Source organism: Cyanistes caeruleus, chromosome 11 (assembly GCF_971803275.1).
Source record: "Cyanistes caeruleus chromosome 11, bCyaCae1.hap1.1, whole genome shotgun sequence".
NCBI classification, from domain to species: domain Eukaryota; kingdom Metazoa; phylum Chordata; class Aves; order Passeriformes; family Paridae; genus Cyanistes; species Cyanistes caeruleus.
The window spans coordinates 16,330,049-16,357,742 of NC_141711.1; the positions used below are offsets into that span (position 1 = coordinate 16,330,049).

Genomic DNA, 27,694 nt, shown 5'->3' on the forward strand with positions numbered 1-27,694 from the left:
TCCTGGGATCTGAGTCAACAAGGGCTGAGGACAGATTTATTAAGACTGTTGCAAGGGGAGAAATCTGAAAAAAAAATGGATTGTTTATGGGTTTTTTGGATGGCATTTTTGAGATATATAAAGTGTTAGGGAATGGCAGGGTGTGGAGCAACTCATGATCTCCATGGCCAGCTCTTTGTTGTGCTGAGGTTTTGGCTGGGTGAGTGCTTTGCCCAGGTGTGAGTCAGTCTGGGCCTTGCGAAAGCCCTTCAGCGCTGATTTGTACCAGCCTTGGCTTCTGTTGCACTGTGGGGTGGGGTTGGGTGTCATTTTGTTTTCAAAGGAGAGCAGTTAAAAACTGGAGAGGGAGCAGCTGACTCCCACACCTGTGTTGTGTGTTGAGCTCCTGTGTACTCCTTAGCCCTGAATCTACCATGTATTTCAGGGATGAAATGTCCTTAAAATCCCTTTCCAGTGCCACAAGGCCTGGCGTTTGTCAGTGTTCTCCTTGCCTGTTGTTCTAACACTGAGAAATACTCCCTTTTACTTGCTTAATTTTTAACCAAAATTATATTTATTTTTCCTGTAAAGGATTAATTTCTCTCAGGGCCTTCCATTTTCCCACGTGTTGCTTTTAGTCAATGTGGCTTTGTCAGAAGCAGTCTGGTTTCCACAGCAACGAGTTGTTAGCACCAAAGATGTCAGAGCTCCAAGGTGGGGAGGGGAGGGGGCTGCATTTTCTGGCTCAGCCGCTGTGCCACGGTACCGGCCTTGCTGCAGCCACGCTACAGCACAACGTCCCCATTGTCTTCGTGAAGAGTGAAAGCCTTTCATTTTGTTCTCCTCTTCCCTTTCCAATCAATTTACAGTCAAAATCTGACACTTGGGAGGTAGATGGGGCTTGATGGTTCCTTGATGCTTTGAGGCTTCCTGTTCTTTCAAGCCCTCTCTCTGTTCTAAGGGTTCTGCTGTGTCCTCTGCTTTTTAAAGTTTTTCTTTGGACAAAATAGGGCTTTTGCATACATACAAACCCTGTAGAAGTAGGTTTGTGATAAAGGAGAGCAGGGCACTATTCTTTCTGACCCATGTTCAGTGTCTGCCTGTGAATGAGAACACGAAAAATTGTCAGTCCTTTCACCTTGCCCAGTAATGTGAAACCTGCTCCAATTAAACCTGCTTGGTTGGGTTTTCCCAGGCACCCATTTCCTTAGGGTGGGAACTGAGCCTCGCTGCTATTGACCTTGGAATATTGCGTTATTTAAAAGGATTTTCTTAAACACAGTTAACCTGTGAAATTCGTTGCCCCAGGAGCTGAGAGGTTGTGATGCTGTGAAGATCTTGAAAGAAAACAGAGCTTCTCTGAGCATTTCAAATGAGAAGAAACCCCCTGTAGTTTTAATATACTGTACAAATTTGGCTGTGATCTTCCAGATCCTGTTGTTACAACTGATAAATACAAAACTGTCAGGATAAATCATGAAACTTTGAGCTTCAGAAGGCATATTATTGTTTCTCTTGTGTTAAGTGTACTCCTGCTGCAGGGGTACAATATCCTCCTGTCTGAGGAGAGGGAAATGAGCTGTGGCCTCAGCTCTGCTGGTGCTTGTGCCTCTGGGTAATGTCCATCCTTTGCACAATAGTTTCATATAAGGGTGTGTCTTTCTGGGCAACTTGTACTTGTCTAAACTTGGCTGTAAACATAAGGTGAAATAGATTTTTTTTTTTTTTGCAACAGTTATTCACATTTATATCCTTCCCCCTGCCAATCCCTTCTGAAGGGCAGGAAGGCTTGTGGAAATACAGAGTAATGTTATTGAAACTTCTTTTCAGGCCCATTCTGCTCCTTATTTTCACCTTTAATATGAATTAGGGTAAAACCCAACTGCTAAAGATGGTTAAAACCAGAAGCTGAAACTTTAGAGACATGGGTAGTTAATACTTTAAACTGCTTAAATATATGATGAAATTGTGCACCCCAATGCAGGTTTTAATTCAATTTTTTGCATGTCTGCTATTGACTTTAAAGAGCTAAGCTTTGTATCTGGAACTTGGAGTAGAATTGCAAACTACTTTGGTAGCTGGTTGTATTCTTAGTCTTTATTTCACTTTCTTAACAAGTATCTGGCTTTGCATCAGAGTTCATGGTACGTGAGTCGTGCTTACAAAGGGCAAAATATCTGCATGGCTGTCTTGTGTACTGGAATTAGGTGGTTTTCCAGATTTATCATGTCTAGTTGGGAGGGTTTAAGGTTGTTTGGTTTTTGGTTTTTTTAATGTTTGAAAACCTACAAAGTAACACCTCCCAAGTTTGCTGGCACCAGAGTGCAGGGAAGCAGAGTGCCAAAGTGAGTGGCACATGGGGAAAGGTCAATGTGACCTTGGCTTGGACTGGGCCTCTGTGTCTGTTACTGGTGAAAAATGGGACAAGACACTCACAATCTGCAAAAACTGACCTCTTGCAGCACTCTGGAGGAGGAGAAAACAGCACTATACATTATTGATAAAACACTTCATACAAGAGCAATTAGGTCTGAGCTTTCCCCACCTCTCTGCTGTCTGAATCAGTTGTGGAGGTGTGAGGGAGGGTGAATGCTGTGTTATGTTCACAAAAGCCAAATCTCCCAAGTAAAATAAGGAAAAAGTTCTTACAAGTGTTGGTTCAATAAAACATCCAACACAGCAATAGTAATTTATTGTTAAATGGTTCCTGCTGTTTGTGGCAGTCTTCATTTGTGGTTATATGAGGTAATAACTGTGTAGGACTGCTTGGGTCTAAAACCAAAGCAGGGTTTTTCCTCCATCCTACAAGAAGGGAGGAGGTTTGACAGGAGGACAGTTCTGAAGGAGAAAAATGGCTCGAGCTTGGAGCCTGAGCAGTCAATGTGAGAAAGGGCTGTGTGAGAGGAACCTCTGAGGGTAGCATGGGAAACCATCCATGATCCTCCTGGCTCAGTGTGGGGCTTCTCCCATGTCTGCTTTCCCATCTATCCCAAGCATCAAAGCCCATGAGATTGGTGTTCTCTGGTTTTGTTCATGTAAACTCTCTAAACACCTGAGGCCACCCAGTGTGCTGTGACTGTATTGTGTGCTCAACAACTGCTTTCTAACTCCTGCATGCAAGTTCCAGATGTTTATTTCTTCTTCTTGAGGATGCTGTGACTGGACAGACCAAAAGGGAAAATTCTGTCTTTTAATCTTGATCTTCCATCTTCATTTGAGCAAGTTAAAATAGGGATAGCTTGGTAGGGGGAGGTGTTGTTATTATCACCACTGGCCACCAACTTCTCGTGTGCACAGCACACCACCTTCATCACTGACAAGCATTGCTCTGTTTCTATTAAAAATTAATAACATTAATGCGTCCCATCATCCCTTGGTTTCCTGCTGTGTAGGGGATTACCCAGAGACTACTGCTTGTCATTCCCCCTTTATGTCCACAAGAGCATTAAATGCTCTTTGGCTGAGATTAACACTGTTAATATAATATTAATATAAATTCAGGTTTTGGTTTATGTTGCTTTTTTTTACCAAGAGCTCCTCACCTTCTCTGAAGACCAGTATACTTAAAAGCTCCCCAGTTTACCAGATTTGTCTTTTTTTTGCAAAAGAGCTCACCAGGCTAGAACTCCCTCAGATTTAACTTTTTAACTTTAAATCATTCATAGGAAGAGCTTTTCTGATGCAGTGACCCTACTGAGAAATTAGACTGCATTGAGGTGTCTGTTCAAGCCTTCAAATGATACTTAAACTTTAATTAAAAAATAAATTAACTTTAATAAGATAATTTACACTTTCATATCACATTTAATCTAAATCTGCTGGTTATTCATCAGAATACCTTCTACTTGTGGACTGTAGCAATCTTTAGATTCCTGTGCACGTTTTGCTGCATGATTATACAGAAATCTTGACTGGTGCTTTGTATCTGCACAGAGCAATCGGTGGCCCAGCTTCAAAACTTGTGAGGCTTTTCTAATTTTCTGTTTACTTTTAGAAAACAGGTTAATTACATTTATAGAGCACTTTCCTAACCACACAAATAGAATCCTGTGCACATTGTGAGCTGTCAGTTTGTATTGGTCCCTGATTCCTGGGCTGAGACATCAGGAGCAATGATCTCCCCCGCTTTGGTGGGCCTGAATGCCATTCAAGGTCTGGAGCTGACTGCTTGTTTTTCAGGGAGTATTTCTAGGGAGCCCAAAATCAGTATTCCTGGGAACCCTGACATCCCCCTTGTTTGGGAGAACTTCTGCAAATGTGCGTGGTTTTGTGCTTTCATTCAGTTTATTCCACGCCTTTTAACTTCTGTGTAATCAGAGCAGAAGTTGGTTCCCTTCTCTTCCACCCCCACCTTTTTCTGATATTCATTCTCTGGAAGGATTACATTTTAACTACTAAATGTCAGTAAATGTCAACTTTTGCTTCCACCCCAAAACTTCAAATTTTTTATTAAAAAATAGATGGCGGCAAAGTAATCTATGAGACATCACTCTTTATGTTTTTTTCCCTTTTTCTAAAATTAATTTAGCAGTCAATAAATAGAAATTGTAGTTCTGAAGTATGATTAAATTTGCTGCTAATTTTTTCCAAACTACTAAATTTGGTGTTTTCAATGTGTAACTTTTTTAAATAAGGCACCGAAGAAGAGAAAAAGTAAAATAGCTTTAAAAATAAAACCAGAATTCGCATTTGAGCTTTTTCTGAGGCAAGATAGAACTGTATTATCTCTACTTTTTCTTTACAGTTGATACACTCTTCATTTAGTGAGGCTTTTTCCTCTAATTTTATTTTTACTAGTTATGTAGAAATATAAGCTCTGGTATATTATTTGCATGTTTCTTGTTTTCTGAAATCATGGACCTTGTTAGCTCAAAATAAAATACATTGGTTTGCCCTTTTTTTCATGTTTGTTTATATCTTTGTGTAAGAACATGAGAGCCAAAATTTGTATTATTTAGAGAAAAAGGACAAATAATCATTAATTACTGGGAACTGTAGCCCACTAGAGGCTTGTTAGTAACTGTAAATATACGACAAACCCAAACTTGTAGAATCAGTAACTAAACCAAAAATGTTAGATGCCTTTCTGCCTTTTTCCTGAAAAGCCTGTTGGAGTTGGCTTGAATTGGGAGTTCAGTTTTGAGGCTCTATTTGTTTGCTCACTGACTGTGAAAGTAGAACTCAATAAGCATTTTGGGGAATACTCAGGCTTCCATACATTCTGTAAATCAAGGATATAGGAAAGAGGAGTCCCAAAGCAGATGGTGCTGCTGCTGCTCCACGTAACTGAGCTGTCTTTGTGCCTCTGACCCTCCAGTAACCCAAGGTTCTTCCATTTAATGCTGTCCCCATGAGGACTGTGTTCCAACTTCAACATTTACATCTTCCTGTCTATCCACACAGGATTATTTTACATCTTAAAATTTGCTAAAAATGTAAGTAGAAAAATTTGAATGTATGAGGCTTTTATTCAGCAGAATATGCCAAAGTTTACCTTGTTATTTTGTTCAAGTGTTCCCCTTGGAGGAGCTGTGAGGCACGTTCAGTATTTCTGCTGTTTGACCAAAGTACTTTTTACCTGCAGTTGTTATTTTTCTATGCAGTTTTAGAAGGCTGGGGGAGCGGTGGGGAGTGTCCCCTGTGCTGTTTCCCTCCAGGCTGGGCTGTGGGTTGTGCTGCTCTACACAGTGGCTGCTGCCTACAGAGCTGGTCTGGGGGAAGTGCACAATCACTGCCCCACAACATCTCCATGCAATGGACAGGCTTTGAATTGCACAAGGACAAGGAGTATTCTGGCATGTGTGCATCTGTTCCCCTAATGCACATGCTCTCCACTCAGGAGGCATCTCCAGGACTGCCTCCCAAATGGCTTCTCTGCTGGGGTGACCCAGGTACAAGGCTGAGAACAGCTGAGTTGGTTAGGGTGATCTGCATGATGACCCACAGATGCTGAGGATCTCAGTGTTCCTTAAAGGAGCAGCTGAGGGCACTTGCTTTGTTCAGCCTGGAGGACACTGAGGGGAGACATCACTGGGGTCTTCAATGTCCTTTATGAGGGGCAGTGAAGGGGCAGGTAATGATCTCTTCGCTCTCCTGACCAGAGAAAGGACTCAAAGGAATGACATGAAGTCAGGACAGGTTTAGGTTGGATATCAGAAAAATGTTCTTCCCCCAAGAATGGTGGGGCACTGAACAGGCTCCCCAGGGAATGGCCAAGGCTGCCAGAGCTCCAGGAGCATTTGGATAACGCTCTCAGGGACAGGGTGGGGTTGTTGGGGTGTCTGTGCAGGACCAGGAGCTGGACTGGATGAGCCCTGTGGGTCCCTTCCCATTCAGGGTATGCTGTGATTCTGCGAGGGCTGTAACCCAACATTGAATACAGGTGTCAGACTTCAGGCTGTAACCTTCATTTAGGGAAGGCAGCAAGGATTTGTCTGCAGCTGGCTGATGGAAAACCTGATCTGGCTGTTAGCACTGCATGGCTCACAGGAGGCTTGGCTGCTCCCAGAGCTGCATCAACCTGCTTCTCCTTCCCTCACTCTGCTGTTGAATTGGGGTCTCTGCTGGAGCAAGAGACATAAGGATCATAAAAGCCACAGAACTGGCCAAATAGTCTGACTTCTTTAGTTTGATTGCATTTATTTAAAATTCTCTTCTTAAAATATAATGTATTATTCATTGCCCCACAAATTGGGAAGTATTAAATAAGTATCTTCTAATTTCACCTATTTTCTTGATAGCTTGAAATGTGGGGAAAAAAGGCAGCAAATTACTTTCCCATAGGCTTTTTAAGACAAAAAAGGTAAGGTACACAAATGATCTGGTATAGCCCAGTAGAACTGAAGAAAATAAAACCAACTTATAGGTATAGTGGGGCTGAAAGACATGGAGGTAATGACCCTTACTGAAAGAAGAGAGCAATCAGATAAATGAGTCTAAGAATTATTGATTTTATTATTTCAGTTAAAATAAAACAAAATCAGAGTGGTAGAAAGTTACATATTTTTTAAAAGACTGTGTAGTGGCACAATTTTCTGTAATATAATGCTGAAATGAAGATAATTCCTAGTTTTGATTATTGGATCAATCAGGCATTAATAAAGGTAGCAAATCTTTTATTCAAGTCTTTGATTCTTTACTGCACCAGAAAAATTAGGCTGTATTTGAGCAAAGCAAATGAAGAAGTTGCAGTAAAAGATGCTGAGCATTGTATTAAGTCATCGATTCCTCTGCTTTTGTAAATGATTTTCAAGCAGAAGTATGAGGTACAGATTAATAACAGTAAAGTCATCAATACGATGTTATGAAATCAAAACAAAATGGAACACATGTACTTCTCCAGAAGATGTGAGAAATGGGCAGAAGTAAAATATGGAGCCTAATGCATGCAGATACTTGAGTTTATCCGTTCTGGGAATTAATTAATGATAGCAACAGCAGTATTAAAGTAGTTAAAGAACTTTCTGTGGAGACCCTCAGTTATATTTGGTGCATCGGGGTTGATCTGATTTGCTACAATAGTGCTGGAACCACTTAATGTGTGGATGGAACTGCCTTAGCAGCCTGCAAATCTCAGCATCAAGTGACAGATACTGCCTATCAAGGAAACATCAACCATCTGAATTGTTCCAAAACAGATCGTTCTGGATAAGGGTGTTTGAAAGGAGAGCAGTGATGAAAGCTGGATAGATGTGGTTTGAAGACAGCATCAGGAAAAGGCATCTCAGAATGCTGATTACTTTCCTGATGTAATTAGCCTCTAGGGCAGTATCAGAGTTCATTGTGGAAAGAAACAAAAATAACCACCAAAGTCATTGTCCTTGCTCGGGCAAAATGTCTGTAAGTTGAGAGAGTAGTTTATCTTGGTGAAGACATCAGATCTGTGACTAATGGGATAAATCTTGTGTAAAAAGGAAAAAAATAGACATCAGGAAAAAGGATGCTATTGTGAGGTCAATGCTATGAGTGCTTTTTCCAGGAAACTCCACTATGTCTCTGGATAGAGGCAGAATTGGGCTGGACCAAGAACTTTGCTTCCTGTGGGATTGCCTTGGTCTGCACGGCCTCACACATCTTAATATTCTGACAGATTTGAAGGATGGGTTTTCCTGTGCTGAACTGAAATAGTTTTGCAGGAGTTGTTTGGGCAGAAATTTTTCAATCTTTTCCATAATAAGACTAGAGGAAAAAGTTGTTTTGAGTACATAAAATACAAATTTAATGTCCAGTGATTTGCCTGTTATTTGGATTTGAGGTTTATTGAGGGGTGAATTTAGTTCTGGGCGTGTCTTGCCCTGTGACCCTTAAAAAATCATCCCAAGTTCAGCTAAATTCCAAATCTGTAATGATCAGTCTGCTCTCACATACACAAAGCTCCTTCATAAATAGCAGTTTTGTGTTGGTAAACTGAGCATTCAGATGTAGGAGCTGTCAGGATCCATGCTGTGTTTATACATCTGACTATCTTGCACTCTCTATTTTCTATCGCACTTAAGGATTTTTTGGTGCACAGACGAAAATATTGGAGTGGTAAATGATTGATTTCAATAGCTAGTTTCATTGTCCTTGTTCAGTGTATGGATTTTTTTATTTCAGGTTAGCTTAGACCTGCTCTGGAAACAGGGTTTGGGTTTGTTTTGTTTATTTCCTCCCGGCTGTGCTTTGAGGAGTTTTCACTCTAATGGCTGGATCAGTGTTAGTTTCACAATATGGCTTTAAGTTTGCATTGTCTCTACTTTGTGTACGTGGGGCAGGCAAATGAGTTAAACTTATCAAGTTCCACCGTATTTTGTGAGCTGTGTATGAAATATCCCAGATGAGGGGGCTTGGCTTTGGTTCCCCCCACAGGTCCAGATTGCACTTGAACTCAGTCGAGCTTTAGAGACCCAAGCTGTGTCCCAGCACTTTGGCAAATCCAGGGCAGTCCAGGCCCTGGGAAATGAGGAGTAGGCAATTACAGAGTACCTGTGTGGCTCAGCTGACTTCCTGAGCATTGCATGAGACATCAGGAAGAACAAGAATCCGGATTTCTGGCAGTAGCATTCAGCTGTGGTTAAACCACAAGACGCTTCTTTCTTACACTGCACTTTCCAGTGTCTGTGTAGAATGCAGAGGAGAAGGGAAGGGCTGCAGATGGCAGTTCTGTCACTCTGCATCCCGGCCTGCATCCTGACTGGGTTCAGCTTGTGCTCTGGTGTAAGGATGAAGTTAAAGGGGGAGGAAAGTGTGCAATAATACTGTGTTTAATACATGCAAAAAGAACAATATTCAGTTTACTCAAGCACCTTAATCCTGAAGTTCACTCATGTTAGGCCATTTTAATCATATTATAAAATCTGTATTTTGCTTTTGATAATTATCACAAAGGCCTGATTTTAGCACGTAGAAGATAGACAAACGGTTCTCTTTTTTCTTCTGCATCATTTTATTTATTATGTATTTATTGAAAGGGTATTAAATGGTTCAGAGAAAACAATTTAGAGAAACAGCAGAACTGATGGAATTGCTCAGTTCTGCTGTGTGCACAGAATTTATATTATTAGGATTTATTACAGCTTCTGTCATCTCTGTTGAAGATTGCCAAATAATTTATGCCAAAGCACCCCACTGCAGTAAAACGTGAGAAAGTGACATCCAGAGACAGGTTTTGTCCCAAAAGAAGTTTGTGACCAAGAAAAGGATCTGAGATTCCTGACTTCAGTCTCTTAATGGCAAGAGCTTAGGCTCTTGACCAAGCCATAGCAGTCCATGGGTTGCCTGTATGTAAATACATTATCCTGTCAGAAAAATCCATGGTGAAATCTTCCAGGCAATTCCAGGGCCGTGAGCTGCAGGAAACTTGGAGTCAGTGCCACATGGAGAGAGTATCACAGCACAGCCTTCAAGGAACACTGCTCAGGAGTTCAGTGGTGCTCAGGTTGTTGTTGATGCTGCCATCAGTCCCTTCCAATAAAGCCTCACTGTTCTTCTTTGCTTCTCTGAAGGCTTTCCAGTGAAACTGGAAAAGTGAGCCTGGGCCTTGTCTGCTTTACTGCCAATTGATTTATTTTTTTAGTCAGGAACACGCAAAGAAGATGATTTTTTACTTCTTCATTTTTCTTTACAAACGTTACCTCATTTGCCTGGATGAGAGCTTCAGGGTTTTGAGTAGCCAAAGCTTCTTTTACAGGTGCTTCTGTGTGTGCAGTGGTCACAAGACACACTGCAAATGGCCCTGGTAGGAAAATAAACTGTTTAGGCTGGGCTTTCCTTTCCAATTTTTATTGGCCTGACATTAACAGCTCAACTGTGTAAAAGAATATCAATGTATCTGAAAATTGTAAACATTTCTGGAAGTTTGGAACCGGCAGCCCTGTGTGCTCTGGGCAATGGAAAGGATTCTTCTTGGGGTGCTGCAGGAGAGATGGGAGGCTCCAGGGCTGGAACAGAGGGAGGGAAGACGTGGGATTATGAATGTGATGCCCATTCTCTTCCACATGTTGAATTGGTTGCTACCACTGTGAATTCTATACTAACTTTACCCAAATAATAAAGGCTTGGAAATGAGATGTCTGAGCTAAAAGTACAGTAAATAATAAATCCCCACTGAACACAAGAGATTATTGATAATAAGAAAACCTATGGCAACGGTATTAACAGGCAAAGAGCATGGCGATGGGAAAGATAGGGTGAGGAATGTGACTGTTGACTGTATGCCCTGGATTTTAGATCAGGCAAGAACAAATGTGTTTTGGAAGGCTTGCATAGTCAAAAGAGATAATGCTATCATATGTGGCCTAGATGAAATCTGGACTGGGAAATATTGGAAGAATGTACGACACTATAGACTATTTATAAATCTGTAATCTTTACATTTGACAGTATCGTTGCAGAATGCAACCTTTAAATTTCACCTTTCAAGTGCCAGAGAGCACTGGAATTTAAATATCTTTCTATCTTTTTCTTCTGCCAGATATCTGTTTGGCTTTGTACCTTTTGCAAGGTATGTAAGACAACTGTGTGGTTGTATCCAGGAGAACAAAGTTACTGCATACATTGCAAAACAGTCAGGGATTCAAGGCCAAGGCCTGCAGAGTTGAGCAGAGCTCAAAGGTGGGGAGAACTTATTTACAAGCTTCCAGAGACATGGGCATTGTGCAGCTTTAAAAGTTGCAGCCAGACCTCTTTTGGGCAGAGCAAGAGGGAGGGTTGTGGCAAATTGTTGTAGCAAATATTAGAATTTCAAGTTTCCAGATATGTCTAAAGGAGCATGGCAGGCTCTGTGGCTCATTCTGCTTGATTCACATTCTTGGATTGATTTCTGTTTCATTTTTAGTTCTGCTAAATAATTGCTTAATTTGAATATGAAACTTTATTTTTTATAACATTATTTTTTTGGTTTGTGGGTTTGGTGCTATTCTGGGGTAGCCAGAATTTGGGTCGTGAAAAATAGGCACTTAGTCATTTGAGTTAAGCATCCAGACTTCAGTCCTGTTCCTGCAGCCAAACCTTATTCCATCTTTCTCAAGAGGCAAGATAATTTTTCTTTCTGATTCAGAGGCTGAATCACCCTTTATTAGAAATTGCCTGGGTAAGCATGTTATAGAGTTATGAAGGGGCTTCACTTTCACATTCCAAGTCCCAAGTTCTTGTGGTCTTCTCACAGCAGGTTCCCCAGGTTACATGAGTGAAAGAGATATTTCTGTACCAGTCCTTTGGAAAATAGCAGAAGTGTTTTTCCAGTAGTTCTTGCCATGGCAGTCTGTCGTCTAGAAAGTAAATGCAGCTCTGGCCTGGCATCCCCTGAGATCTTGGGTGCAGCTCTCTGTTTCTGCCACTCTCATGAAACTTGCCTTAGGGGTGTTTCCTTTTTCAGGCTTTCTTCTGAATCCCTCTCACCCAGTAATGAATCCGTGTATCCCTGAGGAGGTTTTCTTGCTAAGGCTCGCCTTTTCTTTTGTTCTGTGACAATTGGTTTTGGAAATAGTTCCCTTAAAACTGAGCAGGAAATGGTATTGTGATTGCATGAAAACCTTATCAAATACAACAATTTGTATCCCCCACACTAAGAAGCACCCAGGAATTTTTAAAACTCCTCACAAGAAGTGAGAATAGCCATACCCTTCCCAAAATAGACAGTGGTTCCCCCTCAGCTGGACTCTGAGGAATTCAGGGCTATGTCCCTATTTTGCCACCTTGTGTTTCAGGTGTGACAGCTGGGAGACACTGTAGGCATGCAAAGAGTTCTCTGTAAGAGCTGGAGGGACTCAGGTGGTGAAGTGGAAGACCCTCATTTAATTCAGGTAGAGCAAGGATCTGGAAGTAGATTTCTTCAGCCAGACTTAATAGGAATTTGGCTGTGCGTTATCTGATCTGGAAATCCAGGGTCTCTTGGTGGTTTTCCATGGTGGTTCTGTCCAGGACCTAGGAATGCTTTCCTACCAATCTGCTGTATATTTTCATGTGGAAACTTCTAGTTTTGACAAAATTAGTTCTAATCTTGCAGTTGGAAATACAGATAATTATGAATTCTGGCAGAGCACCCCCCAATGTTCAAAATATCACAGCCTCTTAGTTTAGAATAGTCACTTCTAAGAAGAAACTGAGACTTCAGGAGTTTTGAGTTTTAATGCATTAAGGTTTGAAAAATGTCTCCAGATCCTGCAATAGTTGATATCATCATTTAGTATTAAGAAGTGTTTTGAAAGGGATTGCATTTGATGACCTGGTTGAGCTCAGTCTGCACAGTTGTGATGAGAACAATGTATCACTGTCTTGATGTTCTTTCCCTAGACCTTCAAGGATTCTTCTTCGTCACCCAAAACAGAGCTGGGAGTGGAGAAGCCTGTGGTGGCAGGGACACTAGGATGCTCTTTGGAGCTGGTTCCCTGCTGGTTGTGAGCAGCCCTTGTAACTTCCATTAGACTGATGTGGGGCAGGAGGGTCAAATGTGTTTCTAAACTTACAAACAAATAACCCCCTCCCTTGGTTATGAAATGGTGAAAATGGATCAAGAAATGGTTTCTAAAGGTTTTCAAAGCAGCTCCCGCTTGGGAAAGTGTTACATGGCCATATATAAATAAACATAAAGCATTTTTGGTGATGGGAGGAGGATTAGCCCACAGAAGTTGAAATTACCACCACCTGACAGGTCTTGGACAAAATCCTGCATATTAAGCAGGTGTCATCCAGATCTGGGGCATGGCATGATGTTCAAAATCTGCAAATTCCCCTTACCCATGCAATCTCCACCTGGGGATCTGTCTTTCCAACCAGAAGGAAGAGCACCATGGCTGAGTGCCTTCTCCCCTTGCCACTGCCTGCTGTGAAGTGTTGGAGCAGCTGCACGCTCGGACAATCTGTTTTCCTGTTTCCCTGGTGGGTCACATCCAGGAGAACGAGACTGGATGGACACACATTGCTTCTGTGAAAGCATCACCTCAGGAGTCAGGAACACTTCCATGGGGCAGCTGTTTCCAGGGTACTGATGTTAGTTTGAAGCAGGCAGGTGACTCCTGAGTCCCTTTTCTGTTGCCCCAGCTTTGTCACTCCCTCCTCCCCTGCCTCAACCCAGACTCTGTCTCAGACACGCTGACTTGTGGAAGTGAGCCAACATTGCAGTGTACCACAGGCAGCTACTGCTGCAGGGAGAGGAGGGGAAGGACAGTGCCTTAAGGAAGGGAAAGGGATATGCTTCAGCTTGGAAAGATGAAAAGGATCTAATTCCTGGAATGTTTCTTGGTTTTCAGCAGTGCTTTTGCTACATCTCATTTTTCTGACCCCTGTGCAGTCCTCTCAGCATGATGCTGATTTAGACGAGACATCAAAACATCAGACTTCCAAATATTCCTGAGATCCTCCTCCTCTTCCTTTTTCATCTACAGCCAACACAAGGCAGGGGGAGAGAGGAAATTATTCAGGAATGTGAAGGAAATGCTCTTGATTTTGGCAAAAAAACACCCTTACATTTAAGCTGCTCTGTTCTACCTTTGTGGTGTCTGATTGCTTCCTGTCAGCTTATTGCAGGGAACGTGAACCATTCCTCTCTAACCTCTGTCAAAGAAATGGAACATGGACGTTGGGGAAGGAGCCCTCTGCTCACACCTCTTGCTCCACAGCATATCCTGGTATAGGGAGAATCTTTAGAGGAGGAAAGGTGGCTAAAAACTGAAATAAAGTGGGCAGCAAAATGGAAAGATTTTCCCTTCCCTTGGGATCACTGGGGGAGTAAAGTCAGCTTGCCTGGAGTAGCTGGGAGCTGTGACTCGCCAGGAACAGGAGTTCCTGGAGAGTCTCCAGAGCTTGGGTGCTCAGACAGTCAGGGTGGGAGCCTGGATGGGCTGGGCAGATGCTAGCTTTGGATGGAAAAGGGGAGCTGTGGTCAGGAGGCTGTGAGTTAGAAGGATGGAGCATTTACCTGGTGAGGGGATCTTGATTCATGGTGGCTGGCAGGGTGTTTAAGGTTTCTGAAAGGAAGTGTGAAGGAGTATATGGCTGTGTATGAACTGGCAGATCCCAGCTGTGTTCTAAGAAGTGTTTTCCAGTATTGTGGATATTAAAGAGTACTTAATCAAATAATGAGTTCTGTAAGGCATTAGCTGCTCCAGGAGTGTGCTGTGGGGCTTGAAAGGAAAGTCCTGCTGGATTCTGCTGCCATTGTGGCAAAGCAGAGCTGTAACCAGGGGTGGCTGAGCCAGTGCACCCAGCAAAAGCCATCAATGAGAATTATAACATAAATAACAGTTTTACTGCAGTGTCACTTGCCTGTGTTGATTCCATCTGTTGAATTCCCCCTCCTCCTGGAGTATTTTTCTTTTCTTTCCTTGCCTTTCCTGTGTACTGATTTACTTAGCTTTAGAACATATATTCAGACAAAATAAGGACAAGAAGTCTTGGGAGAACAATCTACTTTTTCTCTTAATGGCTTCCTTTGCATTTCTAGCTCTGCTGAATGCCGCAGAGTTTTGTTTCTGTTCACAGTCACACTATTCTCTGTCATGGCTGTACACAATAAGCAGTTCCAGGGATCTTTATGCCTGGAGGACCATTAAGCTTTCATCCACAGAGCTATGTACTGAGTTGTGCCTTAGAAACAGATACAGATCTTTGCTGGAAAACGCCTATGGCAGAGCTTGCACAGACATGAGTGTGAAAACATATAGCAGTGATTTGAAGCACTAAAGAAATCTTACACATGTCCTTGCTGAAGGCTTTAGGGGTTTGTTTTATTTTTGCAGATGAGTTAAGTTGTCACAGTTGACAGCTTTTAGGATTGAATGTTTGATGTTGCACTGGCCAGAGTCACTCCAGTCAGATTCCCAAGAACTGGGTCAAATCTCAGTATCTCTGCTGCAAGAGACGTGAGGTGGAGTTGCTGTCAGTGCCACTGGTGTCAGGGATTTAGCAAGTCCCCCCTTTAAGGTAATGCTTAAACAAAGTAGATGATCCCCATGGAATAGGAGAAGGAAGATTTGAGAGGTTTTTTGTTTATTTCTGGGTTCTTTGGATGATTTAGGAATACTTGAGACAGACGATGCAGCAGGAGAGAGACACTGCTTGGTCATGCGACAGAATGCACAAATGTGGGTGTAAAGGAAGGAGATGTCGAGGAGGAACAGCTCTGTCTGAGAAAGAGCTGGCCTGAGGTGGGATATTGCCAAGCTTTGCATGCATGGATGGCAGCCTGAAATTCATGTGGAAGGGGATGGGAAGTCAGCTAAAAGGAGTTTAGGTGTGTGGGCAGTGGGATGACAGGACAGTATCTTCGTTCTGAATTTCTCTGCCAAATGCTGGGGCTGTGGAGGAGAACAGAGCTGCAGGTATCAGGGGAAGCTCACTGAAGTGTTAGCTGTCCCAAAATGAGGCTGAGGCGCAGAGAAAGGTGAAAAAACAGACACATGGCAAATGGCCACAGCAGGAATCCAGCAGGCAACCCAAAGAGCCTCTGTTAAAGCCTTCTTGGGGGTTCTTGAGTGATTTAATCTTCATGACTGTAGTCACACATGCAAAAAATACAGAGAAAGGCTGGGGAACAGCTCAGGTTTCTCTCAGAGCTACTGTTATCTGTGGTTAATGAGATTAAACGTGTTCCTAATTTCTGCTTTTACTTTGTATAGTATTATCATATCTGTGTTAATTTTCATACTGCTGATTAGTGTGAAGACCAGGAAAGAGAACATCAGACTTAGATTTTCTCAGTGCCTTCTGCCACATCCTGCTCCAGCAAAGCTATGTCATGGCTTACTGATGTTGGTATCACTGCCCTGCTGTCCCACACAGCAGTACAGGTGTAGTGATGGCAGCTAGAACTGAAATTAGAGCACTCGGAATAACATCTGTATTTGCTCTTTCCCCTTCTTTCTGTGGAAAATGTGTGTAGAATGTTACTACTAGTTAGAGGAGTTTTGGGTTTATTAAAGAAAAACAGAGTTGTAAGATAAAAATATAGCAAAATATAACAGAAATTATGTGGGATAACATATTATTGGAAAGTGGTGGGATTAGGGCTGGTTAAAATGGATCTTAGGATCTGTAGCTGTCAGTATTGGGAAGCATGTGAGGGGGTCACATCCTGGCAGACATGTTCCAGCCCATTTCATGGCCACAAAATTGCTGGTGTATTCTGGATGTATTGCTGTGTCACAGGCATTGCACAGAACAATGCCAAAGGTAAGGAAATACAACTGGCACTTCAGAAAATACAAACAGCTGTTGTGGAAATCTGTGTCTCAGTCTCAAACTGGCCCCAAGACAGCTCTGAGTCCTGGACAGGCAGGACGTGTCCTCATTGTGGGAGATTTCACTATGGCAGGTGTCAAAAGTGTTTGCTATAGGGTACATCTCAAAGTTTTAAGTGATCCTTTATTTGCTTTGATTCAAGGCATAAAGATCCTAAACATCTGGAAGATCAAGACTGTAGCCTTGAATTTACTTTAGTGTTCTATGAATAGCTAAAGTTATAGCAGAGGGAAAGTTTGATTAGCTGAAGATGTGAGGAAGTGCCATGGGATTTTCTACTGCTGGAATTTTCTTACACAGCAAAGTTTCACAGGCAAGGTCCATTTTGCTCAGGCAAGGATTGAGGTATATAAACTACTGAAGCCAAGTCAGCTGACTCCTCGTTATCAGAATTTATGAATTTATGGCTGGCAGAAGTGAAGTTTGTGTTGAGGGTTTTTTTGTTGTTTTTTTGTTTGTTTGTTTTGTTTAGGTTTGGTTTTTTTTCTCCTTTTTTCTTTCCCTTTTCAAAGGCAAACATTGTATCAGACACTTGAGTGAATATATAAGGTAAGAAATATTTAAATCCCAGCTGAAAATTATGATTTCCTCTTCCTCAATTTGGAAATTTAGGAAGAGTGAAAATAGTGGCAGATCTAGAGATTATTTTAATCACAGATTAGCGTGTCTGGGTTTTGGAAAGGGCTTTACAGCAGGTCTCCCCATCTGCTAAATATTGACTGCAGGTGTTAAATGCAGTTCTCAGTGCTGGCTAAACAGCATTTTGTGGTAGAAATTGTCATCAGGAGAAGGTAGAGAGAGAAGCTGACTTCTAGGCCTTCTTGTATAAACAAGTGTTTGAGGATGTTCCTGTCTAGTAGCAGAATGTTAGTAGCTGTTGGTGATTTATTTTTCTTCTAAAATCCATTTGCAGTGTTTTGAATACAAGAGAAGCCACATGCAGCTGGTTTGTAGCTGTCACAACTGAGAATAGCTGGAATCTTGCAGTGCCAGTAGGAATATTTTTCCATCCACACAGAACAAGCACAGTATTAAAATACAGAGTAATATTATGGTTCTAGAAAAATACATGGTTTTTATTTATATCTCTATATACCCCATGGTATTGAATGTACAGTTGCATATGTTTGGCACTGCAGTTCAAACATATTCATGTAAGATTATCAGGCTATCAGGAAAGTCACTTTTCTTTGTGGGCATTTTGGCTCATTTCTGTGCTTCCTTTTATGCCAACCTCACGTGTGCAAGGAGATACCTTTGAAATGTATCCTGGCCCCCAGCTTTGCCATTTCAGTTGCATTCCCTGTATCTCCACTAACATTTATGAGCAAAGACAGCTGACCTTTGCAGAGTGAATGGCTAGTTGCATGTGTAATTAGAGCATTAATAGTGCTATGTCTCATTTATTTACCTCAGCTTGTAGAGTCATAGCGAGTGCCTGGTGGTGACTAGAGTACAGCTACAATAAATAAAATTCAGAAACCACACCAAAGTTATTTTTGAGAGACCTGGTTGATTCACTGCAGGAGAGAGGCTTGGAGCAAAATAATATTTATGTGGTGTGTGCTCTCTAGGGATGGAGAAGAAGGAGTGAGAAAAGTTCTTCAGCAGACTTGCTGTATGTCCACTGCTCAAATCCATAGGGAAAAAAACCAACTCTGTTAACCTGTTCTTTTTATCTTTGTCCATTCTACTCTTTTCTCCTGTTTTTCCTTTCAAATGTGTGTAAGGAATTTGAAGTCATGTGTGTCAGCAGGGAGCTGGTTTCAGCATAGCTCTGACTCCACATGCAGAGAATCCTCCCCGAGTCCTTTGCACTTTGACTTGTGCTGGCAAGGTCCCAGAGATCTGCAGCAGCTTTTGCCATTTGCAGGATTAGCTGAGTAGAGACTGGAAGAGTGGAGGCAAGATGTGGGTAGAGAAGGGTCCCTCAGTGCAGGCAGTACAACCCTGACACTCAGTAGGCTGAGGGAAAGGATTCGATACTGGAGGCAGGAGTGATGGCAAATTGTGCTACTTTACTGTTGTTCCTATTATTAGCTTGGAAAAGCCCACTTTAGGGAATGGCTGTCTGTCTGAGCCCCCATGGAGAGGCCAGGGAATGCCAGCTCTTGGACAGCTCTGCAGGAATCGGGGTGACACTTTGTTTCAATGAAGCCTCCAAGCAGAGGAGGTTTTAAGCTGTTTCCAACAGCCTAATCTGGATTTGAAACAACAGCAGAAAACTGGAAGGTTTACAGATGACCCTCTACCTGTCCCTGCCCTGCTTTTAGCCCTTAGCTGTAGACTGATGCTTCAGTACTAAATAATTCAAGCAGAAGTGTGTTGTATTGTTTTCATTTTAAAGAGAAAAATTGGTGCTTTCTTGGAGATTTGCAGGAGTGGATTCCCCATTGCAGGCACACACGTGGTTTGTGTTGCAGCTCAACTGATGGGCACTGCTGATGTGTGAGGAAGGAAACCATCATTTCAATTCCTTGAGTGTTCTAAGACAAAGGATGGCTTTATCCCTTCTGAAGAGACCTGGAAACAGATGAAGATTGTCAACATTCAATTAAAAGATATATTGGAAATAATCAGGATGTAATAAAAGACAAAACATCCAAAGCCATACCGTTAGCTCTTTTTTCTTATTTCTTTTTTCTTTTTTTTTTTCTCCCTTTTCTTTTAGTAGCATAGGGGAGGGAGGGAATGAAAGAAACATTATCCAAGCTTCTTTTTGCCATCAACCCCTCTTGAATAGAGAGAGGCTGGAAGAACTGCTCTGCTGCAAATGGTGTCAGGTTCTGTGCATCAGCGTGAGTTCACTTCCCAAGGCTTATTTGTAGGATTCAGCATTTTTGTTTCAGCCAGATACAAAGAAGAAAGCAAGCAAAATATTGCTACATTTAGCCCCTTAGACCTTTTATTTCCCAGCTAGAAACGTAAATAAGCTTGATACAAGTGCCTGTATGTCAGTATTGTGTGCTGAGGACCCTTAGGACTGAGAATTTCTACGGGTTTCATTTCTGTTTTAATAATGGGAAGCCTTCCTGTGAGGAAGATAGCATATAAAACTGATTGTCTTGTGGAGTTCAGATCCTGGAATTGGTGTATATAAGACATGGTTGCAGTGTCAGATGTTGTTTTTCTCATCTACACGGAGTAGATGAGAACTGAGCCTGTAACACCTCTAATCCAAGCACAGCACCTGTTTGGAACTGGGAAGAACTGCTGACATTTAAAATAAATAAAAAAAGCATAGTGGAGGTCTTAATCTCCTATGTAGGGAGCAGATAGCAGGTCTGACAGGAATCTGTGTAATCTGGCAGTAATATTAAGGAGAAAGTCACTGAAGTGGTTGTTTCCTCTCCTCAGCCTGTTCCCTAGCCGTGCCCATCTCTCTCAGTTGTTACAGTTTCAGAGTCCAGATCACTTGCCACTCCCTGGAGCCCAGGGGTTATTTCCTGTATAGATCAGACCATTAAAGTATGGGTTCCTGCTGTCCTTCCTTGTGTACACCACACTGAATCAATGGAAAAGCAATTAGAAGATACTGTGTCACTTTTTGGGCCTCCTTTTTTTTTTTTTTTTCTTTTTTTCTTTCTTTCTATCAAGTTCTGCACAGGAAGAAATTGCACAGAGCCAGCCTTCCAAACTGCAGTTTAGAATTTGTTTGGCAGGTGCTCCCAAACCCGAGTTAGGCCAATGCCCCAGAATAAGAGTTCAGGCCTCCTTGCACTGCCCAGACCCTGAACTGGCAGCACATCCTGGAGTGTCTGCTGGCATCTGCCCTGTTGTTCCTCAGGAACAGCCTGAACACTCCCACTGTGCTGCTCTTTTCTCCAGCTTTTTCAGATATTGAGGACAGTTGTGTGGATCACATCCTGTGCTTTCTTGCCTTCCATCCATCACCCCTGTTTTTGGTGACCTTCCTGCTTCATCTGCTGCTTTTAGGCAGTGGTTTGCTGACACTGGGCACCAGCAAAATTCCAATTTTGCACTGAGCAGCTCCAGGTGCAAACTGTGTTGTCTGACCACATGCTCGTGGAGTTGTGCAAGGGCTGCTGTGCTTTGTGCCATCTGGTCTCATGAGAAACTGGGAGATGGAGCATTTCTCTTGAGGTTTGTGTGCTTTTGAAATTGGGCTGGTTCATGATCCTGCCCCCAGCCTATCGTGACATGCTGTGACTCAGCTGAACCCCAAGGGAACTTTAGGGCAGTGACTGGGGGCTCATGTTTCCAAAGCTGCTCTTTCCCCAAACCAGCAGCACTGGAAACCTGATCTGAAATTCTGGGTTTGTTCACAACTATCTCTGCACTTTTGTACAGTCTCAGGGAACCTGTTGAAATCTTATCAAAGCTATTGCAGCAAGAGAAGTACAGTCACTCTTTGGGCTCAGAAAGATGGCAAAATATCCATTTGGGTTCTTTGCAAGTTTGTGATATTTAATCACAAGTCTAAAATTTTAGACTTCATCACCTAAATTTTTCAGAAATTGGTGCTTTCAACCCTACACGGCTTTCATTTTAGAAATGTCTGGGTCTCTGAAATGTCTTAAAAGGTACAGTTCTGCCTTCCAGTTTTAGACATAAAGAGAAGATTTCATTTATTTTTGAAGTTCAGAAGGAGAAATTCAAAGGTTAACAGTTGGTTGGTATATCAGATGTTACTTGGTATGTGTATCTGCTCTTTATTTTTGAATTTCCCTTTCTCTGCTCCTCCAGGTGTCATCTTGACATGAGTACATTCAATCTTGGCACGAAGAAGTGTACAAAACTTACATGAAGGGTGGAGAAAAGAAACTGCAGCATCCTTGTGTGCATCAAAATGCCAAGTAAAAGCTCTTCAGAGAGTGAGAATTCAATTCTCTGAAACAATTTTCATAAGCACTTGGTACAAACCTGAAAAACAGCATCTCTGCACTGTGCAAGCACAATAGACACAGATGATAGTGCAGTTACATTAGTATAGAGAATGGGAATGTCTGATCAGTAGCACAGGATACAGGAGGAGTTTTTGGAAGTGTCCTGCTCAGAAGTGGCATTAATCCAGTAATATCCAAGCAATAAACACTGTGAGGCCTGGTTAGTCTTGAGGGTGTTTGGGCTTTATTGTGGCACACATAATTTAATTAACTTTTGAAGAGACCGCTAGGCAACAGCCCAGACTCAGAAGGGCAGAGGGGAAAATTCTGATGGACAGTCCTACTGAGCTAGAACACAGTGGCTGTGAAGGAAAGGCTGCTGAATGGGCTGATGGCTGAAAGAAGCAAAGCAACCGCACTTGGACTCACTAGTGGGCTCTTTGTCCAAATAGGAGCCATCTCTTTCTTTAGGAAGTTATTTGTGTTGGAAATGAGGCCATAGCCGGGCTGGAGCAGGAAGGAAGAGGCGGATAGTGATCTCTAAAGGGGGTGCTGTGGCTGCAGAATGACAGCCGTGCAGAAGGAGGTTGGCTGCCAGGGCAATGAACTTGGCCAGAAAGTTCCTCCAGCCCCTCGCTCTACTGTAAATCTGGTGCTGTGCAGAAGCTTTGGGGCCCGGGATGGGCACGGTGTGGGGTTCCTGCACATTCAGCTACAGAGCCAGCTGCCCTCCTGAGCCCACTTGTGCCCTCCTGCAACCTTCCCATGCTTCACAGAAAAACCAAAATGTGCACTCAGTAGAGGAGTAGCTGTCACCCTTTTCCTGTTCCCGGCCTGGAAGAGAAGCATTTACCGTCTTTCCAGTCGTTCCTGAGCACTTCCCCAGCATTGTATGAAGGGCTGCAGACCTTTCCTGCCATGTTACCGTGTCTGCTCTGCTGAAAGGGATGCTGAAGCAGCAAAGAGGTGTGAGATTTTTTTCCCAGTGATGTAAATTGTCTGTATTGAAGTCAATAAAGAAAACTGAATTTGTGTCTTCCTGTGACCTTTAAAAAATGTGTTTGCCTATATTGAAGGTGCCTGTGACACCATTTGTGGCTTAAGTTGGCTATTGGATGGAAACAATTTCAGTTTCCTGCTCTGATTCATCAGTCCCTAATGACAGGTTACATGTTAATTCTTGCTTTCAGGAATTTTCATGCAGTTGTGTTTTCACTGGAACCTGATAGCAAATGTGAGCAGAAAGAGCTTCATGCTAAGGCCTAATAGTGCAGCAATGATACTTTTTATTTGCCTGTCTGAAAAAAGTTCCCCCATAGTTGTTGTGGGCCTTTTGTAACACGAATATATCAGAGGTGATTGTTCTTTGCTTGTTTTTTATTCTGTTTCACTACATTTAACAATGTTTTATATAGCATCAGTTTTGTTGCTGCTCCATCATCACCATGATTATTACCATGGGGCATAAAGTATCAAGCTCAGATCACAGCTGTATTGTGCAGGAGCTGCACAAACGTGCAGTAAAGGGAGTCTCTGTCACAAAGTGTTAGTGGTGTCTGGAGAGCTGAGGCAGAGAGGAACAGGCACGATTCAGCAATGTGCCCCTACTGCACAAAAGCTCAGTTGTGGTGTCGGGTACAGAGCAGTGCTTCAGACAGGAAGGAACGCACTTCTTGTGCACGAGGTTGCAGGATCAGGAAAGGATGAACTCTTGCTGCCCTTATGGAGATCAGTGCCTTTAAAATAAACTGGCCTTGCATGTGACAGAAAAAAGTTCAAGCATCTGGATAGCCAAAGGTCCCTTTCTTACCTTGGTGGGGTCAGAAGCGTGTGTAGTATTTAAGAAGCACATTCAGAGTCACTGTAAAAGTCCTCATTGCTTGAAGTCTCACTTAAGTTACAGGATTTGCACTGCACCCATCTGGAAGTATTTTGTCCCAGCAGCTGGGGGCAGGTGGGAGAGTTATTGTCCTTAGTAGGGGGATTCTCTGTTTAAAAGTTTTGCAAACAAGTAAGAAAAATTTTCCATTTCCCATCCAGAAGTGGGTAAGATAGACCTGTCTCCATCTCAGATTCAAATTCCCTCCTTACTGTCATTCAAGGCCCTTCCAGTTCCAAGGGACCAATTGTTTCTGTATTCCTCAGTCTTAACTGGACAGCCCAGAGAAGGTGAAAATGTCATGATGGATTCTCATCCTTTGGCTGGCAAAGGTTTTCTGATCTGGGGCTCATCTCTGAGCCCCAGTGCATGTTGGTGCCAGTTGATAGCAGGACGATGGTGCCTCGCTCACTTTGCTCTCTGCTCTTTCTCCACAGCTCCTGTATGACAACCCCAAAGCCCGTCAGGAAGTCGAGTATCACTGGCGAGCCTCGGGCTGTCCTCACATTGTCCATGTCCTGGATGTGTATGAGAATATCCATCATGGAAAGAGATGCCTGCTCATTGTCATGGAATGGTAGGGACCAGCAGCAGCCCCTCACCAGGCACTGCCATTGGAGGGATGGAGGGAGTGGAAGAAGGTGTTGGCTTAGATGGCAGTTAGGGCATTTCTCAGCAGCAAAATTTTAGTTTGCACAGGAAATCTCTTGTTCCATTTATGGAACAGGTAAGGAAATGTAAGATAAGGCTTCAGCCTGTGTGCTGGAAGAATGAAGAACCTTTACCAGAAAATAAATTTGCGTTGTAATCCATAGCAATTGTCCTCATTAAAGCATTGACTGATTAGTACACCTTTGAAAGGTGTCTCTACCAGTATGTTCTGCTTTGGTTGTGATCAGCTTCCAACTTCCAGATGTAAATCCAAAGATCCAAATGTGATCTGTCCTGTCATAACTATTTTGACTCTACTTTCTCTATTCTCTCCCTAGTCTCCAATAACACAGTTACTGTCCTTTTCACTGAGAATAAATTAATAATTCTTTTAGGTGTCTTTGTTTCTTTCTTTTTCTTCCTCTCCGTCCTTTACATGAAACAAGATTATTGTCAACCTCCCAGTGCTGGCATATCTGACTTCCCATCTTTGTGTGTCATGTTCCCTGTGACAAGGTAGATTAAACTGAAAGCATCAAAATTCCCTGGTCTTATTTTGTTTTCTATTTATGCCGTACCAGAATGGCTTTCCACATTGATGTGAGTGTGATGTTTAGGAAGCACTGGTGTAGGAGGCAGCCTGTAATCTTTATCTGTTCCTGCTGTGGTTCTATGAGATTATATGGATGCAAGTCAGGTGTTAATTTTGTCCTTTCTGCAAATATAAGGTGGTGTTTTTTTGTGTTCTTTGTTTCAGCATGGAGGGAGGAGAGCTGTTTAGCAGGATCCAGGAGAGAGGAGACCAAGCTTTCACTGAGAGAGGTGAAACATCACAAGTTTAAAACTAAAGTTTGTGAAAGACTTTTTTTCTCCATTTCTGTCCCATGTTTCCTTTTAGGAATTTTTCTTTGATTTTATTTATGGTGGTGTTTGATGCTATTATTATTCTTAATTATCCCACTGTGTGTTAAGAGTGATTATAAAAAGTTCCTGATAACCAGGAATTATGAGAATTGGCCAAGTTCAGGCAAAATGTGGAAGATTTAGAGAAAAACCTTTTTACAAATCTACTCCATTTTTTCATACCTGTACCATGAGAGCATCTGTTCCTCTGATCCCTGGTCTCATGCCAGACCACCTCTGCCATGATCAATGCAGCTGCTGCTGTTCTCTCTCTCTGGCTGTCCCTCAAGCAGCATCACTGCACGCTGTTAGGTCATGAGTATAATGAGCAAATCACATCTGATGAAGCATCTCCTATTCAAGGGTTTTAAAGCACTACTTGAAAGGAAGTGTTATTAACCACACTGCAAACAAACCTGCCTGTCTGTAGAAGGGACTGAGCAAGTGTAAAGCCCTGCCATAAGGCAGGAACAGAGCTTGCACTAGACTAGTCTTGCCATTTTTGTTGTCCTTGCTATTTTTTATTGACAGAGAACCACAGGTCTGCCTGGCCATGGTTCTCCTTGCCCCTCACCATAGAGAAGAGCTGCTCAGAGTAAAACCATTAATGTTTGTATGGTAATAGTGTTTGTAACTATTGGCCTGACAAAATGATTAGAAGCAGAAAAATATACACCTGGGCTTGTAAATTACTGTGACTCATTTTTCAGGTCCAGTGTAGAGGCCAGTCTGTTTTCTTCTCCTGTGTTTCCTAGCCTAGGATGAATCCTCTTTAGTCCTATAAGAGACTTGTGCAGGGGAAAATGAGCATTTTTAGAAACTTTAGTTGTTCTTCTCTAAAATACAAAATCCAGGGAGAAAACGGGTGCCATGAACATTAGTGACTGCACTCTACTAAAAACATTATTTTTCTACATTATATAGCATTGTATAACATTATAAATACTTATTCAGAAATCACCTGGTTAAACGAAAAACCACCTTCATTCTTTCCTGAGGTAAATGAACCCTGTGCCACTGGATTCCCCAGGTTCACTGCCTGTTTACATAGCCACAGCTTCCCATTAGGACCAGGAAGGAAGAGGTTGTGCAGGGCTTCCCCAAAAAGAATAGAAGTGTTTCTGCATTCTGATTGTCCTTGTCTGAGATTGTATAGTTTCAGTCTTGAGCCATGTGAAAAAGGATTCCAGGTTGCAGTACAAGTTCTGCCTATGCAGAACCCAGAGGATCAGGCTGAAGTTTCCATTGTTTCCCTGCCAATGGAGATGTGATATAGAGCTCACATGGGAATGTCATTCCTCCCTGCGCTGAAACCCCTCCCTGTGTAAATGAACCCTTCCAGACTCCCAGAGCACTGCTGTTGCAAGGCAGCTCCACCACTAGAATTTCCCATTGGGGCTATGTTAAATTTTTGAAATGTATTATTTCAAAGGTGGCAGTTTGGGCTTTGCTGAATAGAACTGTTGATTTTCTTCCTCCTGATGAAAAACTTCTAAAGACAGTGAGGAATTAAGATGTGACCTACCCTGAAATTACTATATTGTTATCTTGCTCTATTTTTAGAAAATATGATAGATCATCCTCCTACCCCTGAACTAGAAGCTGAAAGTTAAATTTTTGTCTCAAACAACCAAGGACATGTCCTGGACAATTAGAGATAAGGTGCTGGTTCTGGCTCCTTACTTAACAGTTGCTGCTTGTGTACCTGCTCTGCTCTTGCTGCTTTTTTTGGTAAATTAAAGCACGAATTTCCAAGCTCCTGAGGAGTCTGAGCTGCTGGGCTGCAACGCCTGCTCAGGAGGAGACTGAGCAGCCGGGCAGTCGGGGGCTTGGTGCCTGCAAACCCAAAACACAGCTGTTAGGGCTAATTTTAGGGTTTCTCTAGTCTTGACGCTTGCCCCATGTTCCAGCAAGCTGTTTGTAAGCCATAAGCATTCCCAAGCATGTCTCTGAATTACAGTGGGAATGTTAATGTGACCTTTCTCTAAAATTGTATTTATAGAGGCCTCTGAAATAATGAGAGACATTGGGACAGCCATCCAGTACCTGCACTCCATGAACATTGCGCACAGAGATGTCAAGGTGAGGGCCCAAGGTGTGTGGGCTGGGGAAGAGAACTTGTGGAAGGAAAAATCCTGGGCAGCAGTGTTTTTAACAGAACTGGGAGTGCAGTCAGATGGTCAAAGTGTTCCTGTTCCTCTGCCAGTGTGAGAAAGGATTTGCTCACTAGTTTGCAACTAGTCCAAGGTTGGAATATTCATGTGTGCTAATGCCTTCCAGTTGTGTATGGAATGCAGAAAAATCTCATGATAGTCAGATGCTTAGTTAAAGAGGTACTGCCCACTTGCAATCCATTAATTAGCAAGAAAATAGCACTGCTTCAAGTGAACCTATAGCTTATAGATGCCTCTATTTACAGTCTTTGCTAGTTATTAGTTGCTTTCAGTATCATACCTGCATTAAAAAAAAAAACCCAGGCAAAAGAAACCTCCACAAAAACCCCAAACAGCAAAACCCCTTCAGAAAAAGGGGAAACTTCTGGGAGGAATAATACCAAATTCATGCCTCTAACCCATTCAACATGTGTGAATATTTGGGAAAATAGGGAGGTCTCAGTTACTGCCAGTGTTTAATGAGGTAAAGTTTGAACCCAAATCTCACTGTAGGGGTCTGACAGAGTTTGCAGGGTTGTATTTTGTGTTTGTGCTCTGAAGTGCAC

At 42.4% G+C, this 27,694-nt stretch overlaps 1 protein-coding gene across 12 annotated transcripts in view; it reads left to right on the forward strand.

Moving 5' to 3' along the window:
* Window positions 1-27,694, forward strand: part of MAPKAPK3 (MAPK activated protein kinase 3) — a 119,731-nt gene that overhangs the window by 77,030 nt on the left and 15,007 nt on the right. For all 12 annotated transcript variants that reach the window (XR_015274887.1, XR_015274886.1, XM_086845670.1 and 9 more), the window contains 3 exons: window positions 23,859-23,998; window positions 24,830-24,894; window positions 26,978-27,057. Coding sequence is in view for 10 of the 12 variants with exons in the window: in XM_086845670.1 (XP_086701796.1) it covers window positions 23,859-23,998; window positions 24,830-24,894; window positions 26,978-27,057 (285 nt within the window). In the remaining 2 variants the exon portion in view is untranslated. The remainder of the gene's footprint in view (window positions 1-23,858; window positions 23,999-24,829; window positions 24,895-26,977; window positions 27,058-27,694) is intronic.